The sequence below is a fragment of the Dipodomys ordii genome, unplaced genomic scaffold, assembly GCF_000151885.1.
Source record: "Dipodomys ordii isolate 6190 unplaced genomic scaffold, Dord_2.0 Scaffold114, whole genome shotgun sequence".
NCBI classification, from domain to species: Eukaryota; Metazoa; Chordata; class Mammalia; order Rodentia; family Heteromyidae; genus Dipodomys; species Dipodomys ordii.
The window spans coordinates 2,823,325-2,843,772 of record NW_012267330.1 but is presented as its reverse complement, the minus strand read 5'-3'; the positions used below and the strand labels follow the sequence as shown (position 1 = coordinate 2,843,772).

The 20,448-nt window shown below is 42.0% G+C and overlaps 1 protein-coding gene across 1 annotated transcript in view; it reads left to right on the top strand.

Moving 5' to 3' along the window:
* Nucleotides 1-668: 668 nt before the first annotated feature.
* The window catches only part of Panx1 (pannexin 1), a 28,466-nt gene continuing 8,686 nt past the window's right edge, over nucleotides 669-20,448 (top strand). The window contains exons 1-2 of the mRNA XM_013028816.1: nucleotides 669-753; nucleotides 4,442-4,581. Coding sequence (XP_012884270.1) covers nucleotides 669-753; nucleotides 4,442-4,581 — 225 coding nt within the window. The remainder of the gene's footprint in view (nucleotides 754-4,441; nucleotides 4,582-20,448) is intronic.

The window sequence follows — 20,448 nt, the reverse complement described above, 5'->3', positions numbered from 1 at the left end:
GAAAGTGTATTGAGAGTGGGAGAGAGAGAGAGAGCAGTAACAGAAATAGACTAGAGCCTCTCCTGCTGCCGTTGGACAAGAATGGAACGAGTCCTTGTGCTCACACTGGTGTCGTTGAGAATCCAGGGGCTAGTTTCTTGCTCTCCTTGCCCTTCTCCTCCTCCCCTTGACCTGTGTCGCTTTCCACTACATCATGAGCTTCTGCTGCACAGTTCGCACTAAGGACGGCCCGGACTGCACCTGAGGAGAACATATGATACGATAGTGCCCTGGGCTCCAGGCTGAGACATGTGGAAGGTGACAGAAGATGTTTGGTTTGGGTCACTTACCTAGCAGATACTATGAGTACCTCCATGTGACCCAGGGAGCATGTTTCTTCTGTGTACTTATGTCATATTTGGCTAGTCACTTGCCTGTAAAGCCACACAGCTACCCCTGAACTTTAGGCAACCAGAAGTAGTATTCTTTAATGTTCTGGGTATAAGCTTGAAACTCTTACCTTGTCTGTATCATGGAAAGCCCTTCCCTAGGACCTTGTTTAGAGTGCTTGTTTAGCCCATACAGTGGTGCAGAGTATGTGAGCCTGGCTGCATGGTATTGTGGAGCTCGATTTTCTCAAGTGTCTGATGGTAGCACTTGGTTGTTCGTGAAAACATGTTTCACAGGTAATGTATGAAGTTGGGAGAGACAGGGAGTGTGTCCCGTCTGCCAAGACTTCAGATATTGCCAGAAGAGATAAAGACACATCTGCCTGTATGGCTCATGGTGATTTTCTGAGCATCTGTGATAGTTTTGAAGTGCTGGTGGTGTTGTGGGGATGGTGCTTCATGCAGAGGTTGGTGCCTGAGCCTGGCCTTGGAGGATGGTCTGTCAAGGTAGCATTGTTGTACACGGGCACTAGAGGACAAGCCTTTTGGGTGCTGGAATAGCGTTAGGAAAGGCACAGCTCTGGAAACCTGCCAGGCCTAGACAAGTTACAACAGTTGTTGGTTTGGATCAGGACCCAGAGCAGGAGTAACCCAGAGCAGTGCTGAGCCAGGATGTATCATGCTCAGGTGGGAACTTTAGGATGAATAATTAGGCAGCAGTTTATGTGGGTGGAGGAAAGAGATTCAGGAAAGTTTCTTTAGCGGAAGACTACTAGGAAAATGTAGAAATACCGAACCTTCTTGTCTCCCAACTGTTGGTTTTTTGGTTTGGTTTTTTTTTGTCGGTCGTGGAGCTTGAACTCTGGGCCTGGGCGCTGTCCCTCAGCTCTTCAGCTCAAGGCAAGCACTCTACCACTTGAGCCATAGCACCACTTCCCCAATTGTTTTAAAGAGTGAGGTAAAGGATGCTGCAGTATGATTTGGAGACGTGAGTCAGGATGGTCCAAGGCCCAAGCTTCCTAGCCCCTCTGCAGCAGCTGGCTACACTGACAGGATGCCTGGAAGTCAGGTTCTCCGTCCCCAGGGTGAGGGTAGGGGCTGCACTGCTCAGCTTTTATAGTCCCTGTTGCTGTGCCCTGAGGCTCTGTGCTGTTCTTGACTCCTGCTTTTCCCTCTCAATTGGGCCTCTACCTTAGCACAAGCCTGGCTCTCAGTTTCCTGTCCTTGGACTAGGAATTGCTTATAGTGAAACGCAATCTGTTTCTTTTCCTAGACTCTTTCCAGGCTCCTCGCCCTTTTCCTGCCACTTGGAGAGATCATCTGCTGGGACTAGCCATTATGTCAAAGCCTTGTAGGAAATTCTGTGGCTTGGCCACATGATCATCCTGGTGAAGAATGCTGAGAGGAAGGGGAGAGCTGCAGAGCTCCCTGAACTTCAGTTTTCTCCAGGGTAAAAGGGGAGTAGGCTTTCTCCCTATTTGGCTGTGAGGCTATTAAATGAGGGAGTGATTGAAAGGGCTGATGGTGTTAGAAATCCTGAGATCCCAAGATAGAGTTCGATACACTTTTTTCTAGAGAATGTTAATAAATGTTGAAAACATTCACTGAGGACATTGCCTAAAGTACATCCTGGCCAGGCAGGTGTTAATAGCATTCTAGCATTCTTGCTTGTGTTCCTAAGTATGTGTTTGGCTAGATAAACATTCCCAAGAAATTTATCAGAAGCCATTGGTTTGTAACAGAGCACTGCCTCTCTGCCTTGTATTCCTGTTGTGTCCCCAGCCTTGATAATTGATGGCATAGGATGCATTTGAAGAGTCACAAATGCTGGAGCAGTGTGAGGTTGAGTCCTGTACCATTCTGATTACTTGCTTTATACCGTGCAAGATCTCAAGTTTAGGGCTGGGAAGGTGGCTCAGTGGTAGAGTGCTTGCCTTGCATGCTTGAGGCCCTGGGTTCAATTCTTCAGCACCACATAAGCAGGAAAAAAAAAAGCCAGAAGTGGTGCTGTGGCTCAAATGGTAGAGTGCTACCCTTGAGCTGAAGAGCTGAGGGACAGCGCCCAGGCCCAGAGTTCAGGCCCCACAACCGGACCCCCCTCCCAAAAAAAAGAGAAGATCTCAAGTTTAATAGAATAAGAAAGACTTAACTACTCTAGCTCTTTCTTATTTATGCCTTCACTGGATAGCAAGAAGTGTCCCTATTATAGGCCTTTACCTCATGAACTCCTCCCCAGGGTCTGAGAAGTCCTTTCTTGGTATCTTTGGGCATGAAGGCATGTGTTGAAAAGGAAGAGGTGCTAAGATCCTCGGGCCCCACAGAAACCACCATCTTGACAGTATACTCCTCACTTCCCTCTCCTGTTCCCGGCATATAAGCCATACATACACCCATCCAGCGAGAAAGTTGGCTTTTTATTTTTTGCCTATCCTGGAGCTTGAACTCAGGGCCTAGGCACTATCCCTGATCTTTTGTACTCAAGACCAGCACTCTACCACTTGAGCCACAATTGCACTTCGGATTTTTTTTCCCCCTTCTGGCATTAACTGGAGATAAGAATCTCATGGACTTTCCTGTCTGGGCTAGTTTTGAACTGTGATCCTCAGATCTCAGCCTCCTGAGTAGCTGGGATTAGTGTTCCCAGGGTCTAGGGAAATCTGAGTGTCCCTGTCCTGTCTTTATGAGGAAGGAAGGGAGAATGTTGGCCATACATTAAAGGAATACCAGAACGATTTTATTACTTCACTTGGAAAATATGACACTTAGCAACTGGCAGGAACCAGGTACTATGGTAAGTGCTGTCATGACTATTCTTGTTTTATTACCAGCACAGATCTGTGAATCTGTAACATAGTGTTAATGTCATTCCTGTTTTGGAGATTTTGTCAGCTGTGAGTCAGCTATGAGTGGCAGGATCCATTTTACATGCAGTTTGTGTCAGAGCTCAAGCACTTAGGTTCCAATGTTGAGTGGGATGTGCTGCCTGTGGGGGTGCTGTCCACTTGTCCCTCTGCCTGTACCGTAACCATCTGTAACACTTGCTGGGGCCTGGGGGGCGGTGGGGCCAGGGGCTTTCCAGGGAAGCTGGCTCCAGGCACACACACTCAGCGGGGAGGACACGGCTGTTGGCCAGTTTCTGCCATGCTATGTGAATCAGGAGTGTGGAGTGTCTGTCAGGTGTCAGTTTGACCTGTGTAGAGGCAGCATTTCAGGGTGAGACCTCCAGTTTGATTTGAGGAAAGCTGAATCCCACAGTCCCTTTTTAGGAGAGCATATTCAGCACAGCCCCAAGCAGAACCCAGCTTTTCCCATTTCCCATTCGGCCTCCATCTCTGTTGGAAGGCACAAAGTCTTCTAGATATAACCTGATGGGGTGCAGTTTTGGCCTATGTCTTTTTTAATGACAACATGTGAAGTGGTTGATTTGCCCTCCAGTGATCTATTACCAGTGTTCCTTCAGCTCTAAATGCTCCAGAAAGCCGTTTCAAAAACAAAGGTCAGTTTCCTATACCGATTCACCTTGTCACTTACTCATTGAATCCTAACTCTTGCCCTAAATGAGACTGGCCGTGTCCATGTTTAGTCATATATTTCACTTTGGTTCTTTTTCTTTTTTATGCTGGTTTGCTTCTTCCAAGAGTTTCCTTTCAGCTGAGCCCTAATGATCTGTGTTGCTCAGAACACCTAACACTTGTGTGTATTGATACTGGTACTTGAACTGGGTCTAAGCACTGTCCCTAGCTTTTTCTCTCAAGGCTGGTGCTCTATCTTAAGCTACATCTCCACTTTTGGCTTTTGGGTAGTTGATGAAGGATAAGAGTTTCATGACTTTCCTGCCTGGGCTGGCTTTGAACCCCTGTCCTCAGATCTTAGTCTCTTGAGTAATTAGGATTACAGGCATGAGCCCCTGACACCTGGCTCCAAAGCTTTCAATGAACTCAGCGTTGTTTTTAGTTCTACCCTCTCCTGGCAGGTGACCCTTAAAATCAGGACCAATGAAGAGTAGAGGGTGGTATGGGAAGGGTCTGGAACTGCATTGTCACTCATTCAGAACAATATGTTTTGCTTCTCAGGTACCCAGATAAGTTGTTTCTCTCCGAGTTCTTTCTCCTGGCGCCAGGCTGCCTTTGTGGATTCTTATTGTTGGGCTGCAGTTCAGCAGAAGGGCTCCCTGCCGAGCGGGTCTGGAAACCTGCCACTGTGGCTGCACAAGGTAATGGACATGCTTTCACATATGTTCTGTGTGCTTTATAGAAAGGAAGGCTGGAATCTGGAGAGGCCCTGCCTGTGCACAGCTGCACGAAGATGTATGGCTGACCACAAAACCTGAACAGCGGAAGGAACCCCAGGAATGATGTGGTCTGACACCATCATGTAGCAGATAGGGAAGCAGGTACTCTTCAGATTTGAGCTCTTTGATGGCAGGCACCTTGTAAGTCTTCCTCGCCTTTGTGGAATGATACCTAGCAGAACCTCTGACCCACAGCAGACTCTCTCAGTGCATCTGAAGGTGTGACTGAGCAGAGCTAGCTAGTGCAGAGCTAGGATTCATGCATAGATTCTTAGGTAGTCAATGGCCTTTCTGTCACACACAAGGTCTCTTGGTCAGAGTAAGGACCAACATAATTCAGATGCTTTTAGCTGCTATGTTACTTTAGCATCCTGAAGCCTAGTGATGACTCTTTCTGGGTGGTAGCTACAGCACAACTCTGAAATAGATGCCTTTGCTTTCTGGTAGGAAGCAAATACTATGTAAGAGACATCAATATCTAGGTTATGCATCCTATGGAAAAGAGGTACAGGTTGAAAGTACTGTGAAAGAGAAGTATATAGTAACTCTGTGGTAAGGAGCTAGGACTAGAGTTAGCCAGTGTGTGCAGAAGAATATTCTCAACCTAATGAAGTGATGAAATTAAGTCTTCTACATGCAAAAGTCTTCCAGGACTTTGTTTCAGCCTGTCCTCAGTTTTAATCCCTGGCTCTCTTGTCCTTCATGAAAACAAATAAAACATTGCTATATCTTTTGGCACTCTCATCTTAGAGGAAAGCACAGACACTTAACATAAAGAGCCAAAGGCTCAAGTTCGTTTAATTCTCTGATCTACTAGACACTCAATAAACATTTTTTTTTTGTTAGTCGTGAGGCTTGAACTCAGTCTGGGCGCTGTCCCTCAGCTCTTCAGCTCAAGGTGAGAGCTCTACCACTTGAGTCACAGCAGCACTTCTGGCTTTCTGGTGGTTTATTGGAGATAAGAGTCTCACAAACTTTCCTGCCCAGGCCGGCTTTGAACTGCGATCCTCAGATCTCAGCTTCCTGAGTATCTAGGATTACAGGTGTGAGCCACTGGTGTGAGCCCAACACGAAACATTATTTTTATTTTTGGTTTGTTTTGAGTCAGGCCTGTTTTCCTCCATGTTTGTTTATAGCGTTGAGTTTGGCATGGTGATAACCTGCAGTAACTCCTGTCTGTATTTAGGTTGGGCTTCCCTTCATTTTCAGCCTTAGCAGTGGGCAGGTCCTCATTAGCTCTGCATGGTTTAGTAGCCAGGGCAACACATCACATGGACCTACAGCATAAGTAGGCATAGCTTCACAATTCAAACAGCTTGTTTGTAAATCTCATCCACACTATTACAGTTGCAGTGTTATAATGCTATTACAGAAATGTGAAGTTGTAACCAGTCACTGAACTAATAAGCACTGAGGGAGCCATGGAAGAAAAATGGATAACTGGATTGCCTGATGTAAGACTTGGCAGGGATGGTAATGAGAATTAATTTTTTGAAGAGAACAGAAACTCTAAAGATTTTTATCCAGGTATGTTTTACTAATAAGAATAATGGAACCATCAGAGGTCAGACCCAGGAGTCCTAGGGCTTGTTTTGACTAGACAGACTAGAACCAGCTTGTAGATTCCCAGCCTGCCCTCTTTCCAGTTGGGGAAGCTGGTATCTATTAGCAGTGTGAGTAACAAGCCTTAGTAAGAGACTAGCTTGTTTTCTTGGACATGTGGCTGAGTATCTGAGCAGAGTTCTTGATAGATGCACAGTGCTGGGATAGAAATGATTAGGTCCTACCAGGTTGGAAGGATCCTAGTCAGCACCCCAAGTTTTTGAGTTGAACCTCAGGGGCTATTCATTAAAAGTAAAGTGTGATCCAGAATTTATCTGACCCTCATAGGACTATTGCCTCATTTGAATCATTTCGTACCAGTGGAATGAGGAGAGCTGGAATGATCAGTGTCTCATCTACCCATCTGCAGGAAGCAACACTGACTCCTTTCTAGAGGAAGGTGACATTGTGCTCTGACTCTGTACATAGCATGTTCAATATTCTCTGAGGAATACCAAGTATGAGGGAGGAATCAGAAATAGAGACAAGCCCACTGGACATCCAAGTCAGACTTTTATTATAAATAGTCCTTAGTAATGTGTTCAGAGAATTTTAATATGGAGGATATCACCAAGATCTAGACACAAAAGAATTCAATGGAAATTGCTGAGCTGAAAACACCAGGTGACTGGAGAGTTGTTCTTACCTGACGATTGGGTGCTTTACTTAAGATAGGAAGCAGAGAACAACAAATGACATGTCCCTTCCTGAAGGAGCTCACTGGAAGAGAACTGGACATGGGAGAGAACACAGGGAGGGAAGGATTAGAAAGCTAGGTGGAAAAGGGAGTGTGTGAGTTTCCTAGACGCTCAGGGAAGTGTTACTTCAAAGAAAGCTAAACGGTTACAAGCAGTTTCAGGGAGATCATTGCAGTCAGGATAGAGCAAAACTTAGGAAACTAATGAAATTACTCATGATCCTGGCAGGAGGAAACCTAGTGGAGAAGCAGCAGCCAGAGAGATGTGGGGGAAGAGTGAATGGAAGGGGAGGAAATGAAGATGATGTGAATAGACAGGTTTCTTCAAAATTAATTCTTTTCCCTGTTTTAGAGGGTCTGTCTTCTGGAAATGGAAGAGTGAGTAACTGGAGGGAAGGCATGTGGTCCTGCAAGATTTTATAATATGAGAGTTCTGAGAAAACCCAGAAGAGACATTGTTGAAGAATCTAGGCCCCACAATCACAAAGACATTGCCTTGGGAAATGGTGGGTAGGCAACAGTAAAGCCTTGAGTACCTTTACAGGAGGCTTAGTTAAAGAGACTCTTTGAAAACTAGGCAGGAACTTAGGCTAAGTTCTGGGTCAGTGGGGGCTGTTGCAGGTTCCTGCACAGGGTGAACTTGATGGTTCCAGGGATACTACTCAGTGATAGAGTGCAGGAGAGAGGAGCGACAGAGAGAGACAGAGTGAGGCACAGAGGGAGAGTGTTGACCAGGGGACATAAGGGGAGAGAAACATGTTTCTGGAAGGCAACAAATAAATCCAGTGGTACATTTGGTATTTGATTTTTTTTTTTTTTTGGTGCAAGTCCTGGGGCTTGAACTCAGGGCATGGGTACTGTCCTTCAGCTTCTTTTGTTCAAGACTTTACCACATGAGCCACAGCTCTCCTTCAGCTTTTTTTGGGGGAGGGGGGGTAAGAGTCTCATAAATGTTTCAGCCTAGGCTGGTTTGGAACCAATGCTTAGATCATAGCCTCTTGAGTAGCTAGGATTACAGGTGTGCGCCACTGGTTCCTGTGAACACGAATATTCTATTGCCAATTGGATCACACTAAAGAATTGGCAAAGGGGATGTAAGAGTTTAGGCCAGAGATCAGCAAACTTTCCTCAGAGAGCCAGACAGCAAGGTCTTTTTTTTTTTTAATTGTGAAAATACTGTACAGAGGGGTTACAATTACATGGGCAAGATAATGAGTACATTTCTTTTTTTTGGGGGGGGGTCCGGTCATGGAGCCTGAACTCTGGGCCTGGGCACTGTCCCTCAGCTCTTCAGCTCAAGACTAGCGCTGTACCACTTGAGCCACAGCGCCACTTCCAGCTTTTTTCTTTTTGCTTATGTGGTGCTGAGGAATCGAACCCAGGGCCTCGAGCATGCAAGGCAAGCGCTCTACCACTGAGCCACCTTCCCAGCCCATGAGTACATTTCTTATCAAGCATTGTAGCCTCCTCCTTTGAGCAAGGTCTTTTTGACAATACAGATCAGATAGTTGCTGATATAGCTACTCAGTTCTGCTGAGCTGGAGTATGCACATGAAAGGTGTGGCCAGATGTGGTAGCACTGGAGGTGGAGCAAAGTGGACAGGCACCAGATGTCTTAGATGGGCGTCCAGAAAGATTTACTGATTGGAAGTAGGAGGATGAGGGAAAGGTCAGAATCTAGGATGTAACCACAGTGTTGGGTAAAGGTGGGGTTGCTTACTGCTTTGATAAAGTCCAGGGAAGCAGGTATCTGAGTAAAACCACAAGAGCTCTGTGTGGCTCAGTGGATATTCCAAGTACATGGAAGGATATGGTTTCTGAGAAGGCAGGGTGGATTGGAGCTATAAATATGGCATCTGTCAGGAGCTAAGATTGTATGGAAGGTGTGGAACTTGAGGAATTTCCTAAGGAGGGAGTGTAGGTGAGGCCGGGTCTGGAGAGGTGGAATAGAAACTGGCAGGGAAAAGAGTTGGGAGTGGTGAGGAAAATGTGAAAGCTATGATGAAGGAAATGAAGGTCAAACAGCCTGTAAATAATAATAATTAGAAAGCATTCGAAGCAGCCTGTGCTGATTACTGTGCCAAATGCTGCTAAGAGGGTGAGAAAGTTGTGAGGACTAAGACTTGGATAATGTTGTGGGTTGAAGTACGTCTCCTAAAAGGTATGTTGATGTCTTAACCCCCTGAACTGTGCAGTGTGTCTTTATTTAGGAATAGGTTAAGAGGAACTCATCCTAGAATAGGGTAACACCCTGATCCAATATGACTCCAAAGAAGAAAATTGGATATAGCCACAAAGGGAAGGAAGACGGTGAATTTGAAGACACTGGTGGAAAGGATGATCATGTTGCCACAAAGTCAAGAGGCAAGGAAGGATTATCAGAGGCTTTGGAGGGAGGAAGGCTCTGCCAGTGCTTTGGCTTTGGGCTTCAGCCTCCAGAGGTTTAAGGGAAGTGAATCCATTGAATTGCACCGAGGAAGGAGCATTCAGCTGAGGAAGGAGCATTGGGCCGAGGAAGGAGCATTTAGCCTTACTGGAGAAGTCAGCCTGTACCAGATGTGAACACTAGTGTGACTTTCATTCTATTTTGTTCTTTTCATTTTATTTTTGATATCTTTTATTTTTATCTTCTAAAGGTTATTTCTGTTTATTTTAAGTACAAAGTTGTACAAAGAGATTTCAATTCAACATGTCAGTTTCTGAGTACAACAATGTGGCTTTCTTAACCAGGCAAGAGTTGGAATCATAGCTCCTTTGTTTTTATGTTCCTTCATTTTCTATACTGGTCTTTTTCAGTCTTTCTCCTGCTCTTTTTCTTTAAATTTTATTTTATTGTAAAGATGCTGTACCGTGGGGTTATAGTTACATGAGTAAAGTAATGAGTACTTCTTGAACATTGTGATATATATGCCACATAAAGTTTACCTCTTAAACCATTTTTAGATAGACAATTCTGTATGAACCAATGATGGTTCAATATGACTACATCTCTCTTGAGCTCTATCCTCTTTCCAAACCAAAACTCTGCACCCATTAAACAAGCTGACTTTACATCTGTGAGCCACACTACCAGTCACCTGTTAATCAGCCATTCTAACTTTCTCTCTTTCAGCCCCTCATGTTGTCAGCCACTGTAATAGTCACTTTGTGTCACTATGCCAACACACCTGGCCCAGACAACTTAGGAAGTAAAGACAAATTTATTTAGGCTTAAGCTTATGTTCAAGATGGTGTAGTCCCAGGGGCTTGGGTCTAGGGTGAGTGTAGCACAGCCTATCGGGAACATGTGTTGGAGCAAGTGCCCCCCATCTTAAGCTAGCAACAGAGAAACACACTGGAAAAGGCAAGATCCTCCGGTCTCCCCTCAGGCACATCCCCAGTGTAAGACCCTTCTATTATGCATTAGTCTTCCAAGTCTCGCCATACTGTAGACCCAACTTCTCACTGTGGACCTTTTGGGAACATTATCCATACCATAGCAGCCATCTACTCATCGGTCCCATCTTGAATGGGTCTGAAATCCTCTCGCTTCTCCAGCCCAGTGTCTACCCTTGTGGACAGCAGTCCATCCACTGTCAGCTGCAGTTTCTCTCCCTGTCCCCAATGGCGCTCATGACCTTCGTTCCCACCCTCGTCATCTCCTACTCGTTTCTATCATGGATGGGTTTTTCTTTGTTGTGATTGACAATCTGATTCTGTCATTTCCTAACAAAAACTCTACAGTATGTAATATTGTTATTTCTTAAAAACAATTTTGGCTAACAAGACAGCAACAAGACAGCCTGTGAGCCATGGTGGCCTTAGCCCAGCCCAGCCCAGCACCCACTCCTCCCTCTGCATAAGAGCTCTCTCTAGTGTCCTCCCTTTATCTGCTTACTGTGTCTGTTTATGTGCCATTCCCACCTAGAGTTTCATTTGAACCTTCAGGCTTAGGGTTGTCAAATTGCTTTAAAGGCCATTGGGGTCAGAGGGAGGCTTTCAGTAGTAAGATGGGAAAGGTGCTCTGTGGAGAGGAGAGCTGCTTCATGCCTGAAAGCATTCAAATTCTGAGACTGGAGTGCATTCAAAGACTTGTGGTGCCCACCCTGGTCTACGACATTGTGTGGTTGTACATTCCCAGAGCATCTGCCCTTTCCTGAAATCACTGTCAATTATAGTAATTGCTCATTTTCATTCTACTTAGGTTGTTTTCAAATTTGAAAGTCCCATGTGGGCAAGAGAATGTGTCCATGTCTCGTTTCTCACATACCCCTCAGTAATGCATGGCCAGGTGTAGTGGTGGTACACCCTTGGAATTCTAGCACTCAAGGCATAGAAACAGGCAGATAAGCCAGGAGGTCAGCCTGAGCTCCATAGGGAAACTTGTGTCAAAACAAAACTCCCATATGTGTGGAAGGAAAAGAAGAAGGAAGTAGTAGGTATGTTCTGTACACAACCATTTTTAATTCTCCAAGGGCATTCTGACTAACCACTTGGGATTAGAGGCATAGAGTAAACACTTCCATAGCCATTGCTACAGTCAAAAGTAGGAGACACCTTCCCCTGAAGATGTTATTTGGTATAGTATTTAAGTGAGTATTGGTATAGGCGGTTTATAGCACCAGTGTAATCAGTAGGGTTGTTATTCCCCACCTACATTCACTTTTTTTTCTGTTCCTCCCATTTGCTCACACTCTATTCATTAATGACAACCTCTGGTCAGCTGAGAATGGATGTGGTCTTTGCTAAGGTGTGAGTGCACTCAGTGACCAGTAGGTGGCACCCAAGGACTGCTTGATTATTGGCCCTTTTTGTTTTATTTTGTTTTGTCTTGGTACTGGAGCTTGAACTCAGTGCCTAGAGCTCACTCCCCTTTCCAAGTGGCTAGTACTCCACAACTTGAACCGTGCCTCTACTTACAGCTTTTTGCTAGTTAATTGTCTCCCAGATTTACCTCCTCAGGCTAACTCTGAACCCTGATCTTAAGATCTTAGTCTCCTGAGTAGCTAGGATTATAGGGATGAACCATAGGTGCCCAGCTTGTGAGTGAGTGAGTGAGTGTGTGTGTGTGTGTGTGTATGTCAGAGAGAGAGAGAGAGAACCATTCTCTGTTCAAGTTAAAAAGGGGGGGGTCAAGTTCAAATTATAGGTAATTGTGAGATTTCCCTCTGAAACAGAAACCTGGAAAAACCAAGAAATATATATATATATATATATATATTTAAATATATATATATATATATATATATATAAAACAAATCTTAACAAAGTGGGCAGATCTTTATTTCTCTTTGGTAGAGTCATGAAAATTTAATGGCAGTAATTCTGAAGCTGCCAGCAGCAGCAATACAGCTTTGTGAGGTATGCTGTTGCTGTAGCCTTAGCCCACTGATCTGGTGTGGAACTTCTCAAGGCCTCTGAAAACACAGCTTCCTAGTCCCATCTCACCAGGAAGGTAGAACCTCTGGGGTTAAAGCCCAGAGCATCCTTCTATTCGCTTCCTTGGATTTCCTGGTACTGCTGGCCTGGTTCAAGGTCGTGTGGGGACCGAGGATGTTGACCATGGGTGCATGCCCATTACCTGGACATCGTGTGGAAATGTAAGCTGATTTGGTAGGCCAGGTGGGGACCTACATGGCTGAATTTCTAACCACTTCAGGCAATACCGAAGTTACTAGTCTGTGGACCATACAGCAAGAATCCATTTTGTGATTGACAAACTATGATACAATTTTTAGGTCAAATTCAGCCCTTTTTTGTAAGCTAAAGTTTCATTGGAACATAACCTTGTTATTTGTTTACACATCCTTGGTAACTGGTTTCACACTATAGTGGCAGAGACACAGGGTTTGCAAAGCCTGGCCTTTTGCAAGAAACCTTTGCTCACCCCTGAACTACTCCCAGGCAGTCACATGCTCTTCTGAAAGAGAAGGTAGAAGCACGTGAAGACTCTTTTCTTCTCTTGGCGTTCCTCTTCTCTTCCATGCATAGGTGCCTTCATTCACTGTCTTCTTTGAGTCTCTCCAGGAGCTACCCCTCCAGACACAAAGCATCATACCTTGGATTTCTGCCCTTTGGTAAAGAACTAAAGGCACACACAGGGAAGCATTACCTTTTAGGGGTGGTTATTCACTTTTTGAGCTTTCCTCCCTCTCTTCCTTCTTTCCCTCCCTCTTTCCTTCCTTCCCTCCTTCCTGTTTCATTCAATGAGTAAAAAGTAGTCCACTCATATTTACCCCATAATTACCATTTTATTTACCTTCTCTGCACTTTCCTTCTGTTTCCCATACCCAAGCAATTTCTGTTTTACATTTGTGTCATTCTTCTTTTTTTTTTTTTTTAAGTAATAGGGTTTGAACTTGGGCTTTGTGCTTGTCCCCTCATCCTTTTGTGGAGAAATAAATCCTACCTGTGAAACAAAATGTGTGATTTTGTCTTTTTCTGTCTGGCATATTTCTCTTTAGCGTGTCCCTACAAATGATATAAATTAATTCTACATGGCTGAATAATATACTCTTTGTGTATGTATAGCTCACATTTTCTTTTTTCTTTCCTTTCCTTTCCTTTTTTTTTTTTTGTCCTGGGGCTTGAACTCTGGGCCTGCGTGCTGTCCCTAAGCTCTTCAGCTCAAGGCCAATGCTCTACCACTTACATTACATTAAGTTTTAGTAGTATAATTTTACAAAAGGGTTTTATTGTGATTTTCCATATATGTGTATATATTATTGAATTTTTTATAATTATATAATAATATATTAATTGAATTTACTTACTCTAATATACTTTTTTTGTGTCTGTTCCAGTACAATGGCTTGAACTCAGGGGTCTCTCACTCTCATTTGGCTTGCTTGCTCATGGTACTCTACCACTTAAGCCATGCCTCTAATCTGGCATTTTGCTGATTATTTGGACGTAGAATCTCTGAGGCTTTTCTGCTTGTGGTGGCTTCAGACTATGATCCTTTGATACAAACCTTGTGACTAGTTAGGATTATAACCATGAACCACTGGCACCCACATTTGCCCATCTATTAAAATTTCTTCATTTATTGTAAGTTTGACTTTTTTAATATATTGTGGATATTCCTTTTTTTGATGAATAGCTTACTTCCATTTTGTGAGCTGGGTTGTTTGATCATTCTGGTAATTGTTTCTTTTGATGTACAGAGCTTTTTAGCTTTGGAACTTATCAGTTTTTGCTCTTCCTGAACAATTGGAGCACTATTCAGGAAGGTATAATGATATGTTTTTTCCTAGTAGTTTCAAAATCTTAGGTCCTTCATTAAGATTTTTGACCCATTTTGAATTGATTTTTGATGAGGCTAAGAGATGAGAATCTAGTTTCAGTATTCTCTATGTGCATATCCAGTTTTCCCAACACTGTGTATTAAAGAGGCTGTCTTTTATCCAAAATATGTTTTTGGATGGCTTAGCTCTGTAGGTGTATTTCCTGCATTCCATTCCAATGTTCTGTGTGTCTTATTTTGTATCAGTACCATGCTGTTTTCATTATATTGATTCTGTAATATAATTATAAGTCATATATTGTGATGCTGCTAAGTGTTGCTCTTTTTCCTCAGGATTGCTTTGAGTATTCATAGTCTTTTATGTTTTCATATGAATTTTAGGGCTGATTTGCCTATTTCTGAGAAAAATTACATTGAAATTTTGGTGTGGATTGCATTAAATGTAGTCTTTTAAAGAAATAGCTATAGCCATTTTCATAATATGGACTTTACCAATCTGTCAATATGGAAGGTCTATCTTCTACTGTTTTTTTTCAATTTTTTTCTTCTATTTTTCTTCTTTTTTTTTGAGATACTGAGATTTGAATTCAGAACTCATGTTTTGCTTGGTTTGTGATCTGACACTTGTTTTTTGCTAATTATTTTTGACACAGTCTTACAGACTTTTCTGTATGGGGTTACTTCAAACTTCAGGCTTCTGAATCTCAGCCTCCTGAATAGCTAGGATTATAGGTTTGAGCCACCAGCACTCAGCTTTCAATTTATCTCTTTAAGGATTTACAATTTTTTTTGTAGATATCATTCTAGTTTTCAATTAAGTTTATTCTTAATTTTAAAATGTACATCTGGAGGCTATTGTGAATGGGATTGATTCTCAGTTTGTTGGCATTTAGAAAAGCTAAATAGTTTTTATGTGCTGGGTTTCTATACTCTGTTGCTTTCCTGAAAGTGTTTATTAGATCTAGGTTTTTGGTGGAATCATTAGTCTTTTATCATCTGTAAATAGAGATGATTTTAGCAGTTCTCTGTATCCTTTTTATTTCCTCTGTCTGCTGTCACTTTGACCAGGAATTTCAAGCACTGTATCATTTGTGACTTCAGAGGAAATAATTTCTTCTCCCCATTTAGTAAATATAGGCAGTGAGTTTATTATATAAAATTTGTATTAGGTTGAAGTGTGTTTCTTCTATTCCTAGTTTCTTTAGGATTTTTATCATGATGGATGATGACTTTTTTTCCAAGTGAATTTTTTTTCTGTGTCTTTTGAGATATTTTTTCTCCTTGTTTCTCTTGTGTTTTGTGTATGTTAAGCCATCCTTACATCCTTGGCATGAAACCAGCTTGATCATGCTATATGATCTTCATAATGTGCTCTTGAATTTTGTTTTCAAAGATCTTCTTGAGAATTTTTTCATCTATTATCAAGAAAATTGTTCTACTAATAAAGAAAAGGAAAATGCTAATTAAGGAGTATGAAGTTTCTGTCAAGCAGGAAGCATAAACTTTGATCATCTATTATACAGAATTGTGACTGTAATAAATAATAATACAATGTATATTTTAAAAAATATTCTGAGCAACAACAACAAAAAAAGGAAGTGGTTCTACCAATTTTTCTTTGTCATGTCCTTTTCTGGTTTTGCTATCAGTCTAATCTTGGCTTCATACAATGGATTTGGTAGCATTCTTTCCCTTTCTGTTTTATGGAACCATTTGAGGAAAGTTGGTGTTAGTACTTTTTTTTTAAGTTGGTACAATTCAGTAGTGAACCTAATTGTTGTCAGCATTATTGCTTGTTATATATCTGTGTCATTTATATCTTCTTGGTTCAGTTTTTGTTGGTACTATGCATCTAAAGTTTTATGTATTCCTTTTAGACTTTCCAGTTTATTAGAATGTTTTCAAAGTATTACCTAGGGCTGGGAAGTTGGCTCAGTAGTAGAGTGCTTGTCTTGAATGTATGAGGCCCTGGGTTCGATTCTTCAACACCACATAAGCAGAAAAAGCCAGAAGTGGTGCTATGGCTCAAGTGGCAGAGTGCTAGCCTTGAGCTGAAAAACTGAGGGACAGCGCCCAGGCCCAGAGTTCAGGCCCCACGACCAAAAAAAAATCAAATATTACCTAATATGATGCTCTGAATTTTACTTGTATTTGATGTAGTATCTCCTCATCTCCAATTTTGTTAATTAGTTGTTCCTCCTTTTTTGTAGTTAATTTAAGAGTTTATTAGTCTTGTTTATTGTTTCATTGATTCTTTGTATTCTTTTAGTCTACAATTCAATCATTTCTGCCTTAATCTTTGTTTCTTTTTATCTGTTGGGTTTGACTTGACCTTTGTTGGTTGTAGGGCTTGAACTCTGGGCCTGGGCGCTGTCCCTGGTGCTCTTCAGCTCAAGGCAAGCACTCTACCGCTTGAGCCACAGTGCCACTTCTGGTTTTCTAGTGGTTTATTGTAGATAAGTCTCATGGACTTCCTGCTCGAGCTGGCTTTGAACAGCGATCCTCAGATCTCAGCCTCCCAAGTAGCTAGGATTATAGGCGTGAGCCACCGGCGCCTGGCTTTGACCCATTTTTCTTAGAGTGTTAGTTTGTTTGAGCTCTCTCAGGTTTTTTAATCTAGGCAGTGAGAAGTACAAACTTACTCCTAGTACTGTCTATGCTGTGTCCCAAAGGTTCTGGTAAGTTGTGTTTTCATTTTGATTTTATTATGGGATGTTTTTATTCCCAGTTACTTCATTATTCAAAAATTAATTTTTCATTTTCCATGTGTTTTTCTTTCTATTGATTTCTAGTTTTATTCCGTTATGTTCTGATAGTGTACAGGAAATTATTTTGTTAAGACTTGCTTTATGTTCTAAAGTATGATCTGTTTAGTAGAAAGTTTTATAAGCTCCCAAGAAAAATGTGTATTCTGCAGCTGTTGGGTGAAATAGTTTGTACATGTCTATTAAGTTTTTTTTTTTTAGAAACCATCAATTTATTATTAAAGAGAGACATGGAAATTATTTACATCGTGAAAGATGTTAGAACTTCCATGGTATGGGTAGCTTCACATGATGCCATTAGAGAGATGTATTCATGCTTTGTACTTCCCCAAGAATGTCATTATCCCTAAATGAAAAGTAATCCTTGTCATCTAGAACTGCTTTGGTGCCTCCATGTTCTGGAACAATTTTCACACTAACTGGCTGAATCTCTCTACCCTCTCCTTTAGAGCCTGATCCCACAGCCACTACTGTAGTTTGCAATCCTTCTCCTTGAGACTTTTCTGGAAACATAATGCCTCCTTTGGTTCCAGTTCTAGCTGTATTCCTTTCAAACAATACTCAAAGAGAGAAAGAAACTTCCTAAATACTCATCCAACCATGACTCTTACGTTCACTACTCAGACCCTCTTAAGTGCTTAATTTAATCAATAGTAGCTTCTAATTCTGAAATTTGCTTTCTAATTTTCTGTTTTTTGGTCTAGATGACCTGTATAGTGATGAAAGCAGTATATGAAAGTCAGACTCTATTACTGTATTGTAGTCTATTGTATTTTTTTTTGGGGGGGTCCAGTCGTGGGGCCTGAATTCTGGGCCTGGGCGCTGTTCCTCAGCTCTTCAACAGGAAGCTTCTATGATGGACAGAGTCCAGCAGTATAGATTCCATCTGCTTCTCCTCAACTGGAACAGTGCTGGGAATCAGGCCCTGGGCAATACAGACGGGGAAGAAGTGAAAACTAAAGGCAGAGAAAACATATTCACAATGAAAACTTCCCCAAATCTTGAGAAAGAAATGGTCATCCAGGTACAGTTAGCTGTTAGACTCCAAAGACAAGACCAGAAGAGAAAAATCTGAGGCATATTATACTTAAAGCATTAGGTACACAAAACAAGGAAAAAATATAGAAAACTGCCAAGAAAAGTGGGAGGACAGTTGAGGATGCTTACAATATCTTTCCCATTATTTAAATTTCAACATGTGTTTCTCAGTAACATGTAGTTTTTGTTGGCGATAAGTTGTAGGATTTGTTCATAAATCCAGTGTGCAAGTCTGTGTTTTGGTTGAAGAATTAAGATTATGAATAATATTTAATCCTCAACTGTCCTCCCACTTTTCTTGGCAGTTTTCTATATTTTTTCCTTGTTTTGTGTACCTAATGCTTTAAGTATAATATGCCTCAGATTTTTCTCTTCTGGTCTTGTCTTTGGAGTCTAACAGCTAACTGTACCTGGATGACCATTTCTTTCTCAAGATTTGGGGAAGTTTTCATTGTGAATATGTTTTCTCTGCCTTTAGTTTTCACTTCTTCCCCGTCTGTATTGCCCAGGGCCTGATTCCCAGCACTGTTCCAGTTGAGGAGAAGCAGATGGAATCTATACTGCTGGACTCTGTCCATCATAGAAGCTTCCTGTTGTGGCTTGGGAATGCTGCTGGTGGAAGGGAGCCCTTCACACTATGGGTTAGGCAGGCTCCCACTTGACCTATCTGCCTTTCCATTGTATCCTCAGGAGCAGCCAGTGTTCCAGCCTAAGAATGCCTCCTCTAGGATTGTCTTTAGATGGTTTCATATTTGAACAACATAGAGCCAGAATAGATACCTTCATTCCTTTTTATTTTATTCCCCCAATACATATGTTTTGGTTTGCCTACATTCTACTTTCTGACCCTTCTTCTTATATCTTCAAAGGTTCGCCTTCTGCTTGACTCCTGAATGTTACAGGGTGCAGGCTCTGGTTCTCTTGTCTTTTCACATTCTACTTGGATAATTTTAGCCATGCTCTTAAGTTCAGTGATCTATGTGCTTCTGAATACTGAATCAAAAGGCTGGCCAGACTCTCTCTTCATTGATTTTTGGTTATCTATGGCATTATCTATGGCTTTTCTTCAGAGTTCCCCCATGCTTCCCCTCTGCGCTGAGTCTAGTACACCTAAAGAGGTGTACTTGCTTCAGCTAATGGTACAAAGTCCATACCCTTGAATAAGGGGAACATGGTATTACCCTCAGGTCTTCTCCTTCTCCACCTTTAATGTGTGTCCTTTTCTCCACAGTTCTCCGTTGCTTCCCCTCCTGCCAATGGCTCAGTTCTGTCACTTCCAGTCTCTGTTGTAGTGAACCTTCTGTCTTCTCTCCTACTTGTTCCTTCCCCACGGTTGTAGTAATTTCCCCAGATGATCATGCTCTCTACAGTGGGTTTTCATTGTTTATAGGAATCTGGGCCTTCATAATCTAGTGTCTGCATGAAGCAAGTGCCCAAAAGATGCTTTTGAACAAATATGTCCATCTGTATTTTAGCCTGTGAGACATGTGGCATGCATCTCATGGAAGAGTTGTTCAGTCTTTGCATGTGTAACTTGACCATAGAAAGGGGCTGTACTGGGTTATCATCAAGGTTTCTCCACTTAGATGTTCTGTTTTTCCTTCCAGGAATGGTACATTTTGTAAACTTCTTGTTGTCATTATTGTTGGTGGTGATGGGGCTTGAACTTGAGGCCTGGGCCTGAACTCTTTTGCTCAAGGCTAACATTCTACCACTTTGAGCCATAGTTCCGTTTCTAGTTTTCTGGTGGTTAATTGGATATAAGAGTCTCACAGGGACTATTCTGCCCAGGCTGGCTTTGAACTGCAATGCTCAGGTCTTAGCCTCTTGAGTAGGTAGTATTACAGGCATGAGCTACCAGCTCCCAGTTCTTTGTTTTTTTAATCTTTAAGTAATTATACAAAGGAGTTGCCATTCAAGAAAGCAGCTTTATGAATGAATACAGCGTGTCTTGATCAATATCATCTTTTTCAACATTCTCATCCATTCCTTTCAACCCATTCCTTACCTCACTTTTCTTAATTTTGTAGGATATATGTTCAATTTTGTTTTACTGCATTCTCCCCCTTTTCTTCTCTTCTTTCATCTACCTACCTCTCCTTGACCCCACCCTATCCCTTTCAAGTATTCTTTTCCTGGTGTTTATTTTGTTGAACTATGATTTTGCCTTTCCTAGGTATTACAGTTACTGTTTTTCCCTGAATCTACTATATTTCAGTTAATAAATTTTTATATTCTTCCTTGCATACTACCTAACATATTTACTTGTTTATAAACTAATTCTAGCTTCCACATAGGAAAAATTTGCAACCTTTGTTTCTCTAGGCCTGACTTACTTCATTATCATTTTTACAGGTCATTCCATTTCTTTGCAAATGATGCATTGTCATTCTTTCTAAAGAATGAGTAAAATTCCATTGTGTACGTATACCCGATTTTTTTGATCCATCCGTCATCCCTTG